This window comes from Epinephelus fuscoguttatus, linkage group LG4 (genome assembly GCF_011397635.1).
Source record: "Epinephelus fuscoguttatus linkage group LG4, E.fuscoguttatus.final_Chr_v1".
NCBI classification, from domain to species: Eukaryota; Metazoa; Chordata; class Actinopteri; order Perciformes; family Serranidae; genus Epinephelus; species Epinephelus fuscoguttatus.
Window position 1 is genome coordinate 37,135,543 of NC_064755.1, and position 12,857 is coordinate 37,148,399.

The following is a 12,857-nucleotide window of genomic DNA, read 5'->3' on the forward strand; positions in this document are numbered from 1 at the left end:
CAATGTCTCAGCTGTGTTGTTTTTTGATGCCAAACAGTGGTTCGCAGCTTGGCAGCCATCTTGCCTAGGTGTCACGCCATCTACCAAAAGTGAAGTTATACATGTAATTAGAACTACGTCACCGTAGAAACGCTTATATGATGTGTACCATATGATACATACAAATGTAACGTTTCTGTGGTTTGCAGAAATGTACAATGGCAAGATTTTCTTCTGGTGACTGGGCTGATTCTGCTTTACTGTTGTTTATCAAAATGTGTTCTGATATGTGAAATCATTTACTAAAAAAACTAATAAGTATCACATATGTCCTTCTTTACTACAGTGTCTCCAAGAAAGCATAATACAGGTCAATGAAGCACTTCCTGATTTTGCCAAGTGGTCGCTGTCCTGAGAACAACGTTTTGTATGATAGCCCTGGAACAACAACTGCCTCAGCCAGTCAATGTTTGTGATGTCATCGAAGAGAGACCTGCTGCTCACATCCTGCAAAATATATACAAAACAGCTGTGTACAGAGGCGCAAATTACAAGATGAGACCCAACCTGAAAGTTTTATTTTGGTTTACACCACTCTGGTACTACAGACTTTAAAATATATGCTTTTAAGATTAACTGGTAATATTTTGCCACTATGGAAACAGCTAGTCCACTCACTCTGGCAGCCAGAAACAAACATCCATGACTCACTGTCCCTTTGACAATACAAACAAAGAACATATTTTCTTGTAGTGGCATTTCTAAAATGAGCAGGGATGAACCTTGACATAACTGTATTCTGTTATGATTAAGGAGTTAATACTAAGCAGCTAGCTCTCTGGCGGGCTAACTGTTAGCCAAGCTGCAACCTACAGGGCGGACAGGTGAAGCCACTGCAAAGTGCTAAAAACAGCAATTCATCGACAGGCCACAGCTAAAATAAACATGTTTACAGCCTGGTTCAAAAAACAGTTTTGGTCTCTATGGCTTATTTCATCATTCATGACAACTGTACAGTGGGGGCTGATTTTGTTTTTATAACAATCCTGTTTAAATGTTGTTAAGGTTTTAAGTTCTGCATAATTAAAGGCGTGGCCACTTTGACCGAGGCAGTTGTTGTCCAAGAGCTATCGTACAAAATGTTGTTCTCAGGACAACAACCCCTTGGCAAAATTATTCCTATTTTTGTTGGTCATTTTAATTCTCAAGCATACAGTATATCAGTCTGTTTTTAATATGAGGTGTTCTGAGAGGATTATGTGCTATAGATTTTTAATAGAACAGATAATATTCACCCCTCTGGTAGGTTAACATGAAGACGTCTTTCAGCAACATACTTAGGTGATTGTATATGTATATACTCAAACCCATGGTTTAAGTATGTGGTTACATCTTACTATCACATGCGAAATCAGTGCCACAACTAAACCCGCAATAGGCAAAAATTGCCCATTGCTTCTGTATGAATTAAGTGCAACACACGCTGCCGCTGACGCGGCGCCGTCAAGTGCCGCCCCCCAACACACATTGGCAGCGGTGTGCAGCGACACTAAAGTGTATTAAAGATTATAGTTCCACTGACTGTATGAAATTTGTTCCCCGGGAATCATGTGGTGATATAACCCCCCAATTCCAACCGCTGATTCTGAGTGCCAAGCAGGGAGGCAATGGGTCCCAGTTTTATAGGCTTTGGTATGACCTGGCCGGGGATCGAACTCACGACCTCCCAGTCACAGAGCTGACACTCTACCACTAGGCCAATGAGCTGGGGTACTTCCCACCCCAGCCCGCTAGGTGGCTGTACCTACACTAGTTGCCAACGGTTGCCAACTGCTAGTAACGGAAGAAGAAGAGGAACAACTTTGAGGCTACAACAAATTGGATTTCACGGGTGAGTTTATCAAAATCGTCTTATTAAAAATTTGCAACCGGAGTTGATACTACGGCGGCCGAGACGTACATAAAAGGCTTTTCTCGCAGCGCCGGCCGCGTTGGAAACAGAGCAGTGGGCTGAAGCAGAGCGGCGCGGCGCCGGTGTGGGTTTATTCATAGAATATAACGGAGGCGGGCGGTTTGACGCGCGGCGTATGGCGGCGGTGTGTGTTGCGGTAACTACATCTAGTAAATGATTACAGTGGCCAGCAGATCTAACCTGATTTGTTTATTTCTTACCTCAGAGGTAGTACTTTTTAATACATTCACCGAAAAATTTGACTTCATCCTTGTGTTTATTAATGAATGTTCATATATTTGACTTTGTTACAACTAGAGCTGTTCTTTATTTTAGAGATCCCCCACAGCTGAAATTTGTATGCCCTCCTAAAAGGCCATGTGAGTTTGTTTGGCTCTTGGACTTACATAACTACCTGTTCTATATTTGTGGTGTTTGCTGTAATGCAGCCGTTTTTGTTGCCTGACCTTGAACAAGGTACAGGACTTTGGTCAGCTTTGGTTGTTTTTTAGTTACTGTAATCTTCATACTTATACTTATATACAGCGATCACATGGCCACGAGAGGCTGATGTATTTGAAACATGTTCAAAAGACAAACCTGGATGGATATCTTGAGAAGCAAACTTTATTTATCAGCAGTAGGTGCATCAATTCATTTCAAATCAGGTGTAAGTAACAATAAACTCTCTTCAGATATCACACAAGCTGCACATGAGTCTTTTGTGAAACTCACATGCAATAACTGAAAAACTTTGTCATCATCCATCTGAGCTGTATGTTGTTCTTTTTAATGCCATTCATTTATTTGAGCTTTTCATTTTCTGTTAGCTGGAGCCCTCTAGTGTTTAGTTTGAAAACATACCAGTGCAAACTTCATGGGTAAAATAAAGAAGCTGAAAAGAATCAGTCAAAACATTAATATTCATCATGAAAGGGGTACTCTGGATGGTCACTCCACCTGTGTTGAGACAACACACACAAAAAGAGTTTTTATTATTGCTCTGAGCTTAATGATGAGGACTTATTAGTCTTTTAGAAAAATCTAAAGTACAGTGTTAGGTTTAACTCACTTGTGATTATATATAACATTATAGATTATACTTACATAAGCAGCTCCACAAAGCGAATATTTTTGTTCAGCGCCTCAATGGCTTTCATTTCTTCCTCAGTGAGTGAAAAATCAAATATCTGGAACAAAACATGATTTGTTGTCACTTAAATGAATTTATGAATGCTGTAAAAACAGGGAATACGTCACCATAACTTGTCTTTGTGACAAGAGCATCATCATATGCACACCGTGGCCATGATATTTTGATGTTATTGTTCTAGTCAGTTGTAGACAGGTGTAGCCTGTTGGGGTAGGACTGGGTGGTTGGATGGATTAGGAGGATGAGTAGGATAGACCAGGGGACTGGGAAAGGGGAGTGTGGTTTCGTAATTTGTATATTATATAGTGAATACCAGAATATTTTTGAAAATTCATTAAAGGTAATTTTTTCAGAGCATTTTTGTTAACTACCTGGAAGTTGTGTTTGATCCTCTCAGGGCTGAAGCTCTTGGGGATCACGACGACTCCTCTCTGAGCGTTGAAGCGCAGAGCTACCTGGGCGGAGCTCTTGTTGTACTTTCTCCCGATGGATACAAGCAGCTCGTCTTCCAGCAGGGGAGGACATTTCACATTCACCCTACACCAGAGACAGAAGAGCACACAGATGGTGACAGGATGGAGACTTTTAGCAGAGTTTTTATATCTAGTATCCCAACTAATGAGGGTTTGGTAAAGATAATTGCCATGATCCTATGGACTTTGTTTTGGAGTTTTCAGTTTGTGTTCCTTGTTTCATGTTATTCATTCATGTTTAATCTGCTTCCTGTTTTATTTTGTAGATTCTCTCCTCATGTCATGTCTCGTTTTACTTCCTGTCTTTGTGTGTTTTCCCGCCTGTTTTCTGTCACACCTGTCTCGTTAGTCCTTCCCTGTTCCCAAAGGCTTCCCCTCACAGTTGTTCTGCATTGGCATTGTTTGCTCCACCTTAGTGTTCCCCTCCACCCCCAAGGCTATTCAAGAGAAGGCTGAGACACGGGGTCAAACACAGGGGGACTGCACATGCGTCTCAGCCTTCTCTTGAATAGCCTTGTCCACACCCTTGTTGTTAGCCAATCCCCATTCCCCTCCTTTTGCCTGTGTCCTCCTTCTCTAGCTGTGTCTCATTCTTGTGATTAGTTTTCTGTGTGCACTAGTTGGACCAAACCAGTACTAATACAGATCAGTTGTGATGGGAAGACTCTTGGAACAGGGAGGGACTAATGAGGCAGGTGTGACAGAAAACAGGTGGGAAAACACACAAAGACAGGAAGTAAAACCAGACATGACACATGAGGAGAGAATCTACAAAATAAAACAGGAATCAATTTAAACATGGATGAATAATAAGGAACACAAACAGAAAACTCCAAAACAAAATCCGTAGGATAACAGAGTATAACAAAAACCCAGGCTCATGACAATGATAATAATTTTGGACATTGCCAGTGTATAATGATCTAGCTCTTTCCATGACTGAAGTTACACTTTATGTTAGTTTGATTGCAGATTTTGTCTATTCACACAATGAATCACCAGTATTTCCTTTGCTTTTAGTGTCACAGAGATTTTACTGACAAATCTAAAAATGCTTTTCTCTGAGCATTTTTCAACCTTCCATCAATACAATACCAGGGGGAACAAAACATTACAAAATACCAGCTGTCAGTGAAAAGTGCACATCTCTTAAAACCTACATACCAGGACGCATCTCTGGAGGACCCAATTGGGCAGTAGCCAACAATCACAATGTCATTCTGACGACAGTACTCCAGAAGCTTGGGCTGTGTGAAATATGGATGGCATTCAACCTACGGGAAAGTGAGAAGAAAATAAATAATATAAGAGAAAACTGGCCCAAAGTGATCTGAGATTACATCAGCTCCCTCTACTCTTAGTCGCCAGAATCAAATTGGATGGGAATAGATAGGAAAGGCTCACTCTTTTCAAAACCATTAAAGCTAAAGAAAGATGTCTTATGGGATAGTCTAGACTATTTTTGATGAGGAATTGGATGCAAGTCTGTTGACTGTAAAACATACCCTATAAAGGATACATAGATATGCTAAAACTTTGCATTTACATGGAAGAACTAAGCCCTAATTTGTCAGAAGCTAAGCACTGAATTCTTGTTAATAGCCTACTGTATATTATATACAACCGTACTACATACACTATGCTATCTCTGATGTCAGTTAGAGTCTAAAAGGACAAGTTGGGGTCACCTGGTTGGATACAGGTCTGTGCTTGAGTCCAGGTTTGTTGAGAAGTAGTTCCAGCTGCCTGCGGTTGAAGTTAGAGACTCCCAAAGACTTAACCAGCCCTGCGTCTTTGCAAGCCTCTAAAGCCTGTTGAGAAGAAAAGATTTACTTCCTCTCAAAGACTGATTGTGATTATCTTTACAGACTGACTGAAAGAGTGGAGAGAAAAACACAGTGAAGAGGGAAAAACACAGATCCTTGAACAAACAGAGCTTGGCTCTTTATGACACCGTCCTTGATGGTTTGCGATGCTGCAGCAGAGAATGTTCTGGCACCAGCTTTCAAGAATGAAGGAATATCAAATGCCAAAGTGACTTCTCTTGTATCATAATTTTTATGTTAGCACTGTCATATTTTCTTGGAAGACATTCACTACAGTGCACAGAGAAAATAACCTGGCCTGGGCATTGTCTGTTTTTTCATGCCTTTATACCTTCCTGACATTTCACCAGGACATACAGTATACAGCATTGGAGTAAATCTTTAAAAAAAAAAATACCACAATTCGTCCACTTAGACAAGACTTGCTGGGTTTGAATACTTATGGCCCATAGAATAATCAAGAGAAAGGAAATAAGCGCCCTTCTTTCTTGAGGACCCAATGACACTTGTTGCAGCAGTGGATAGCTACCATAGACTGTGAAAATAATGGACGTAGCCACCGTGAAGTCTCCCATTAGTTTGTAGACTGCTGTTTTGAAGCCTTTAGTTTGGCATTTTGGCCACTGCCATCCTGGATTTCTGAAAATTTCATGCAAATTTGGACACGAGGATGGAGCTGTGGAGGAGCAAGGGGTGGATCTGACTGAGGGAGCCAGAGGACACTACGAAAGCCAGCCTACACAGGCAACCTGACTGAACACTACACCTAGCTTGCCGTGCTAAATTGCCGCTAACAAAGTTAGCTTCCATAATTCAAGGGAAACTTTAGAGATAAGTATTAAAGTATTAAAAAAAATCTTAGTGACGTTAGCTACTCGCATACCTGTCTACATTTGGCAAATATTACATATATGAGGAGTAACGTTAACCTTGTAACGTTATCGTATCGTTTGCTGAAGTTGACATTACTATGTGTAAGTTAAAATATTTGGTGTGTGGTTAGCAATTGCAATAATGTGGTGGTTAACACGTTAGGCATCTTAGTGTGCTGATAGCTCAAAAGCTAGCAGATGAAAATTATCTTATTGAACTCAGTTAACGAATCAGTGGGCTGAACGGAGATGATGTGTTAAACATAATCATGCCGCTAATTAACTGCTTTTGTAGTTGGAAGAATTTCCCCCCAAAAAAAGTTATATGCGGCAATACTCCCAAACAGGAGCAGAGGCATTTTTCTCAATTACTAGTCTTGTAACATTATCCCCACCACTCACAGTCGCCATCTTTCTCAGCTCAGCTGTCTTTTCCACCAGTAGAGACTGGCCTCTGGTGGTGGGTGCTGTGTACTACAACACATCGCCTCAACACAGCATCTCCGTATCACTTTATCAGAAAGAGGAGCATCCATATTTTTTACGTTACTGAAAATCATACCTTCAGGATTTCTAAATACCGCAGTAGACTGTAATACCTTGATGCTGCCCAGGCCTAATCGACATGTTAGACACTTCTAGTTAAATCTAATGCAATCCAATACAAGATCCATGCAATTCATTCTACTGCTTTGAAGGCTGTGGTTTTTAGTTTGTGAAGTCTGAGTCTAAACAGTGACACAGATTCAACTCTATTGCTCTATTTTTTCACTCTCTTGTTACTGCTAGTTTAGTGTAGCCTATGTGTATTTCATAGTGCTGACTTTATACTCACATAAATGTACGTATATTTAGTTTATGAATGTTTTGATGTCTCCATAGTTCTACTTAAAAAACATGACTGAATACATTAAGTGAGAAAACAACACGTCATGAATGAATGAATGAATGAATGAATGAATGAATGAAATTTTTATTTTTGTGTCTGGCTGCCCCAAGGCAGCCCATCCCTCATGGGATTATTCAGACACATTTTAAAACAAAACATTTTTCAGTGCCTGGAAATCATGAAAATACCATATCCGGACACTATAGAAAACAAGAAGGAGAAGGGCAAAGTCATACAAAGTCATTAAATAGCAGGGCCATCCACCAGGACCTCAACAGGACTCACCTCCCATGTTGCACAGAGGTCTGTGTGGTGGTAGATGTATTTTCCATTCTTGTCTTTTGGATAGTATTCATTTCCGGGCTAAAATTTAAACAGAAATGAATAATTTGCATTAACACTTATGACTTAAATATTGGTCATGTATATACTGTACAAATACTGTACAAAGTGAAGAAGTGAGGTTGGCTCCTTTCACAACTCATACAAATATCTGACTATGACAAAGACACTTTCATGTACTGTAAGTTATGTAAACATGGCTAAATGATATCAGTTACCCACTCTTAACCAAACATACCCCTTGCTGACTAATCTTTTCTGGAACCCAGTGGCGGAGCCAGAAAATTTTCTGTGGGGTGGCCAGGATGGTTATGTGATCATTTTGGGGTGGCAATGTCTCACTAGAAAATATAGGGGTATTTAGGGCACCTAAACCACACACCTCCACAATATTTGGAATGCGGGTAATGATGGAAAAGATCAAATAATATTCAGTGTATCTAACTTTTTTTCTTATTCCTGCAAGTAAAGTAACAAAGATGCTTACACTATACAAATGTAGCACAATATACAGACAACTGTACTGCGTACTGTGCTGAGAGGACTTGGAGATGTCCCCCCTCAATGTATATGGTGACTACTGCCCTGTCATGCATACATAATTAGGCCTCAGTTGTCTGGGTGCGCAAAGGGGAGGTGTGCTGGTCTTGTCAACTGGACAATATGGAGATATTTGCATCTTGAAAGCAGGTAAATGTGGATAGACAGGGAGAAACACATGCAAGCCTAACACGTGGTAAGATACGATATTCCTCACTATATGAAGTGACTGATAACAAGATCTGTATAATGGATTGTGAAGAAATTCGTCAGGTTTTTATTTTGTAGACAATTGATCTGGATTTATAGCGTGATGGGATGACAGCACAATGATGTGTGTGGTATCACTGGAAAGCTCTGGTCCTGCGCTTTCATGTGATATGCGTGGCATTTCTGTGCGAGCCTGCATTCGCAAGTAATCCATCCAAGAGTAATGTGTGTGCAAAGTTGTATGAAAGCTTTGTTATACATCATTTTAGTGTAACTTTATCAATTTTTTTTCGCTGTAAACATTGGACTACTGACAAGTGCTTGTCGGAAAGCTACGGTTCTGCTGTTTCACATGATATGCGTGGCTTCTCGCTATGACGATTGGTCGCGGAGAAAATCAATAGAGAAGAACAGGTGTGAATTTGGACGCACTATGCGTCGTTCGGGCCCATGGGGTTAAGGGCTACTGTATAGCTTACCTGTTATTATCTGTTGTTCGGTCGCATTTGGACAGCGCCGCCAGCACTCAGTGGTGACTGGCCTATGGGTGTGCTCTGGTCCACCAATACTGGATTACTATGTTATCCACCGTCTTTGTCTTCTCTTCTTTTTGTTTAACGGTGGTACCGTCTTTGTCTGGTCACGCCTTCACACCAGATATCCAAAACACAGGATGTGTGCACATCTAAAGTGTCCGGTAGTGCCGTCGCAGTGCAGGAAAGGTTCCGCATGCCGGAAACTAGTGCGGTGGTTGGGGTCAGGCCAGGGCACTGTTGCCAACTCCTCAGTAAGAAAAGTAGCTATTGGCTGTCCTAAAGTCGCTAGAAATCACTTAATGAGGTCATCGCCCAATTTGCATAATTGTCCATATGCATGTAATTGTAATGGACGCTGTAGGAGAGAGGAATAACGTCGTGGGAGAGACAAAAACTGAATAAAAAACATCCTGAATATGTTTAGAACTACAAATGAACCTTCTTTCAGTGATTTATATTAGACAAAGAAAATTTTACATTGACATCCCGCCCTGACTGTAAACCAGGTCGGGATCAGCCAGCGGCGGTTCCGTGCATGCGCGATTCACTTGCAGTCTGGACGTGGAGGGGTTAACATCTCCTGCTCTGACTGCTGCTGGGAGGGAGGACTGGGCCGCCTTGAGTGCTTTGGGGAGAGGGAGGAGCCCACGGCAGCATCCGCTGCTCGTTGAAAAGAATAGAAACGATACGTGCTCTCACGACAGTCTCCAATAACATCAGAAAAAGTCACTAGATTTGTCGCTAGTCGTTTTTTGAAAAAGAGTTGCTAGAGGGGTCTGAAAAGTCGCTAAATATAGTGACAAAATTGCTAAGTTGGCAACACTGGGCCAGGGTGGCCAATAGGGTGGCCAGGATTCAGTGTGAGAACCGCCCGCTGGCCAGAGAGACTCCTCAGCTCTGATTGGTTATTTCAATTCAGGCTTGATAGATTCTTGCAAATGCCTTTAGGACTACTAGAAGAAGGCAGAGGAACATGATTTTTTTCAACAGAGTATCTGTCTTAATGAACTACTGTCAGGATGTGGTGACAAATTCAGCAAATATGAAAAAAGGTTATTTACATAGAAGTTACCATCTGGAGCTTTAAGTTAAAAAATAAAAAACTGTCTGTTAGATTGTGAAACAACATACAGATGTGTTTCTAGGTTTGTGTTGCTATCCTTTCTAATTCTTTGAAACTGAAGTATCTTCGAACTTCAAAACATCCTGCTTGATAGGATAAATCAGTGACAGCATTATCCTAACTAAACACAACCAATACGCCATATCTTTGGGCAAAGTTCAGGCACTCAGTGGCTGGCTAATAAGTGAACTGCAACCTATTTGTGTACTGCGTTTAGAAACCTTGAAGGCCATAGGAAGCTCAACGATGTAGAGATCCACATAGTCTAGTTTTAAGGCTTTCAGTGTCCTCTCCAAGGCCGGTCGCACCAGCTCTGGCGGATGGAAGGTATTCCAGAGCTGAGGAAGATAACAGAGAACAAATCAGAAAACAATCACATGAAATTAAGACATGTAAAATGCCTGATATTTGACAGGACCTATTACCTTTCCGCAGTAAAAGATGTCCTTTCTTTGAACGGTTCCATCAGCAATCTTCTCTCGAATGGCTCGACCCACTTCATGCTCATTGAAATACACCAATGCCCCATCAAAGTGCCTGTAACCCACATCTATGGCCAGCTTGACACACTCATATGCTGTGCCTTTGGGTGTCTGTTGTAAAAACCACAGAAAATGTAAATATTATTTAACCTGGTGCAGTTTGTGCTGACATGCATTCCTGTTCAAATGGTCAATGAACGCTCACATTATGCTATTAATGTTTATTCAGTCTCCACACTGCACTCGTACATTGTGAAGGTGAAGCAGTCATAAACAAGCTGAGCTCGCATACTAATCAACAAACACACAGATGTAATTCTTCTCACCGTTCGAGGATCCCCATAGGTGCCCAATCCCAGCAATGGAATATGGTTCCCATTGCTGAGAGGGATTCTGTGGCTTTCTGCTGTCAGATTCATGTGTGTGAACATATCTGATTAACTAAAGCTCTCTACAGCCTGGCTGTTTATCTGTGAAAGACCATGAACCTTGAACCCTGACCGCGATGATGGACTTGTGGCACATTGTGCTGTCTCACAGGTGTTTTCCTCACATGAGAGAAAATAATGAAGACAAAGTGTTAATTGCAATAGTAAACTGTAATGTTTACCCTCTGCTCATAATCTTATGTAAATATTATCCAGCGTCTCAACATGCTGTGATAACAACTATGTGGTCACGCTGTTATTGTTGTTATTATAGCAGTTTAAATAGGCTGTGCATAATTGAAATCTGTACCAAAATAATCTAATTTAATGATTTTATGAACAAAAGATAAGTTACTTTAACAAACTGAGTGATGATCACAATGGATGTGATAGTACAGCATTATTGCATTACACATTAAAAAAACATGACCTCCATTAGCTCTTCCTGGACGCCTCCTTTTCAGGCTACACCGAACTTCTTAATTGATTCATTGTTTTCTATAATTTTTCTTTTTTTCTGATTATTGTTATTTATTTTTATAGTGTAGTTGAACGTACTTATAATAATTATTATTACTGACATTTATTTTATGTTTTCTTGTTCTCCTCCATCTCCTTGCACATATCTGCACATTCCTGCACACATACTGTTTTTCATTTATAAATATAGGACACACTCATTAAACACACTTTCATAAATGCACACAAACATTAACAACGCTCCCACTAACAGAAACAACACAAAATCAGTACAATACTCAAATCAATATGTCTCTCATCTTGTGTCTCTATACGTCAACTGTGACACCTGTTTGCCCCATGTCACACCATGGATGAATTATTGAACAAAATGTCATTCAAATTAACACTCACCAACCAGGAGGAGAATCAAAATGACCACAAAGAGACACAAAAACAACCACAAAGAGATGCAAAGAAACTGCAAAAATCTACCCCACTAAAACAAAAAATTACCACATGACAACAAAAAGACACAAAACAACCACAAGGAGACACACAGTGACTACAGAAAGACTCAAAACAACCACAAAGAGCGACAAAACAACTACAAAGTGACACAAAATGACCAAAAAAGACAGAAATGACCTCAAGCAGACAAAAACTTCCCCAGTAAAACACAAAATTACCCCAAAGAGATCCAAACGACCACAAAAAGACCCCAAACGACCACAAGGAGACACACAGTGCCCACAAAGAGACACAAAACAACCTCAAGGAGACTCACAATGACTATAAAGTGACACGAAATGACCAAAAAAGACAAACAATTATCTCAGAGGCAAATAAATTACCTCAATAAGACACAGCATTAACACAAAGAAACCCAAACCACTACAAAAAGACACAGAACAACCAGATGGAGACACAAAATGACTACATCGTTACACAAAATGACCAAAAGAGACACAAATTTACCTCAAACAGACACAAAACTACCCCAAAACACAAAATTACCTCAAAGAGACCCAAATGACACAAAACAACCACAAAGAGACAAAAAATGTCTATACAGTGACACAAAATGATCAACACTTTCCTCAAAGAGCCCAAAATTTCCTCAATGAGACATAATGTTATCTCAAAGGGCCCTAAACCACTACAAAAAGACACAACACAACTAGGTGGGGACACAAAATGACTACACAGAGACACAAAGCAATGAAAAAAGACAAAAAAATTACCTCAAAGAGGCAAAAATGACCTCAGTAAGACACATCATTACCTCAAAGAGACCCAAACTATTGCAAAAAGGCACAACATAACCAGGTGGAGACACAAAATGACTACAAAGAGACACAAAGGTACCGCAAAAAGATTGAAATGACAACAGAAAGACACAAAACAATCACAAGCAGACACAAAATGACTACAAAGTGACACAAAACAACCACAAGGAGACGCACAATTAGGGCTGCCACAATTAGTCGACTAATCGATGACTAATCGACTATTAAAATAATCGGTGACTATTTTAGTAGTCGACTAATCGGTTTGAGTCATTTTTCATAGAAAAGTACAAAAGTACCCCAAA

The 12,857-nt window shown here is 40.3% G+C and overlaps 1 protein-coding gene across 1 annotated transcript; it reads right to left on the bottom strand.

Annotated features, from left to right (window-relative positions):
* Positions 1–2,539: 2,539 nt before the first annotated feature.
* Positions 2,540–10,841, bottom strand: LOC125888077 (aldo-keto reductase family 1 member D1-like). The gene is made up of 9 exons (XM_049575266.1): positions 10,703–10,841; positions 10,320–10,487; positions 10,116–10,232; positions 7,429–7,506; positions 5,245–5,367; positions 4,721–4,830; positions 3,455–3,620; positions 3,038–3,120; positions 2,540–2,890 (listed from the first exon to the last, which is right to left on the bottom strand). The coding sequence occupies exons 1-9, from the start codon at positions 10,805–10,807 to the stop codon at positions 2,848–2,850; spliced, it is 993 nt and encodes a 330-aa protein (XP_049431223.1). The 5' UTR covers positions 10,808–10,841; the 3' UTR covers positions 2,540–2,847.
* Between the last annotated feature and the right edge of the window lie 2,016 nt (positions 10,842–12,857).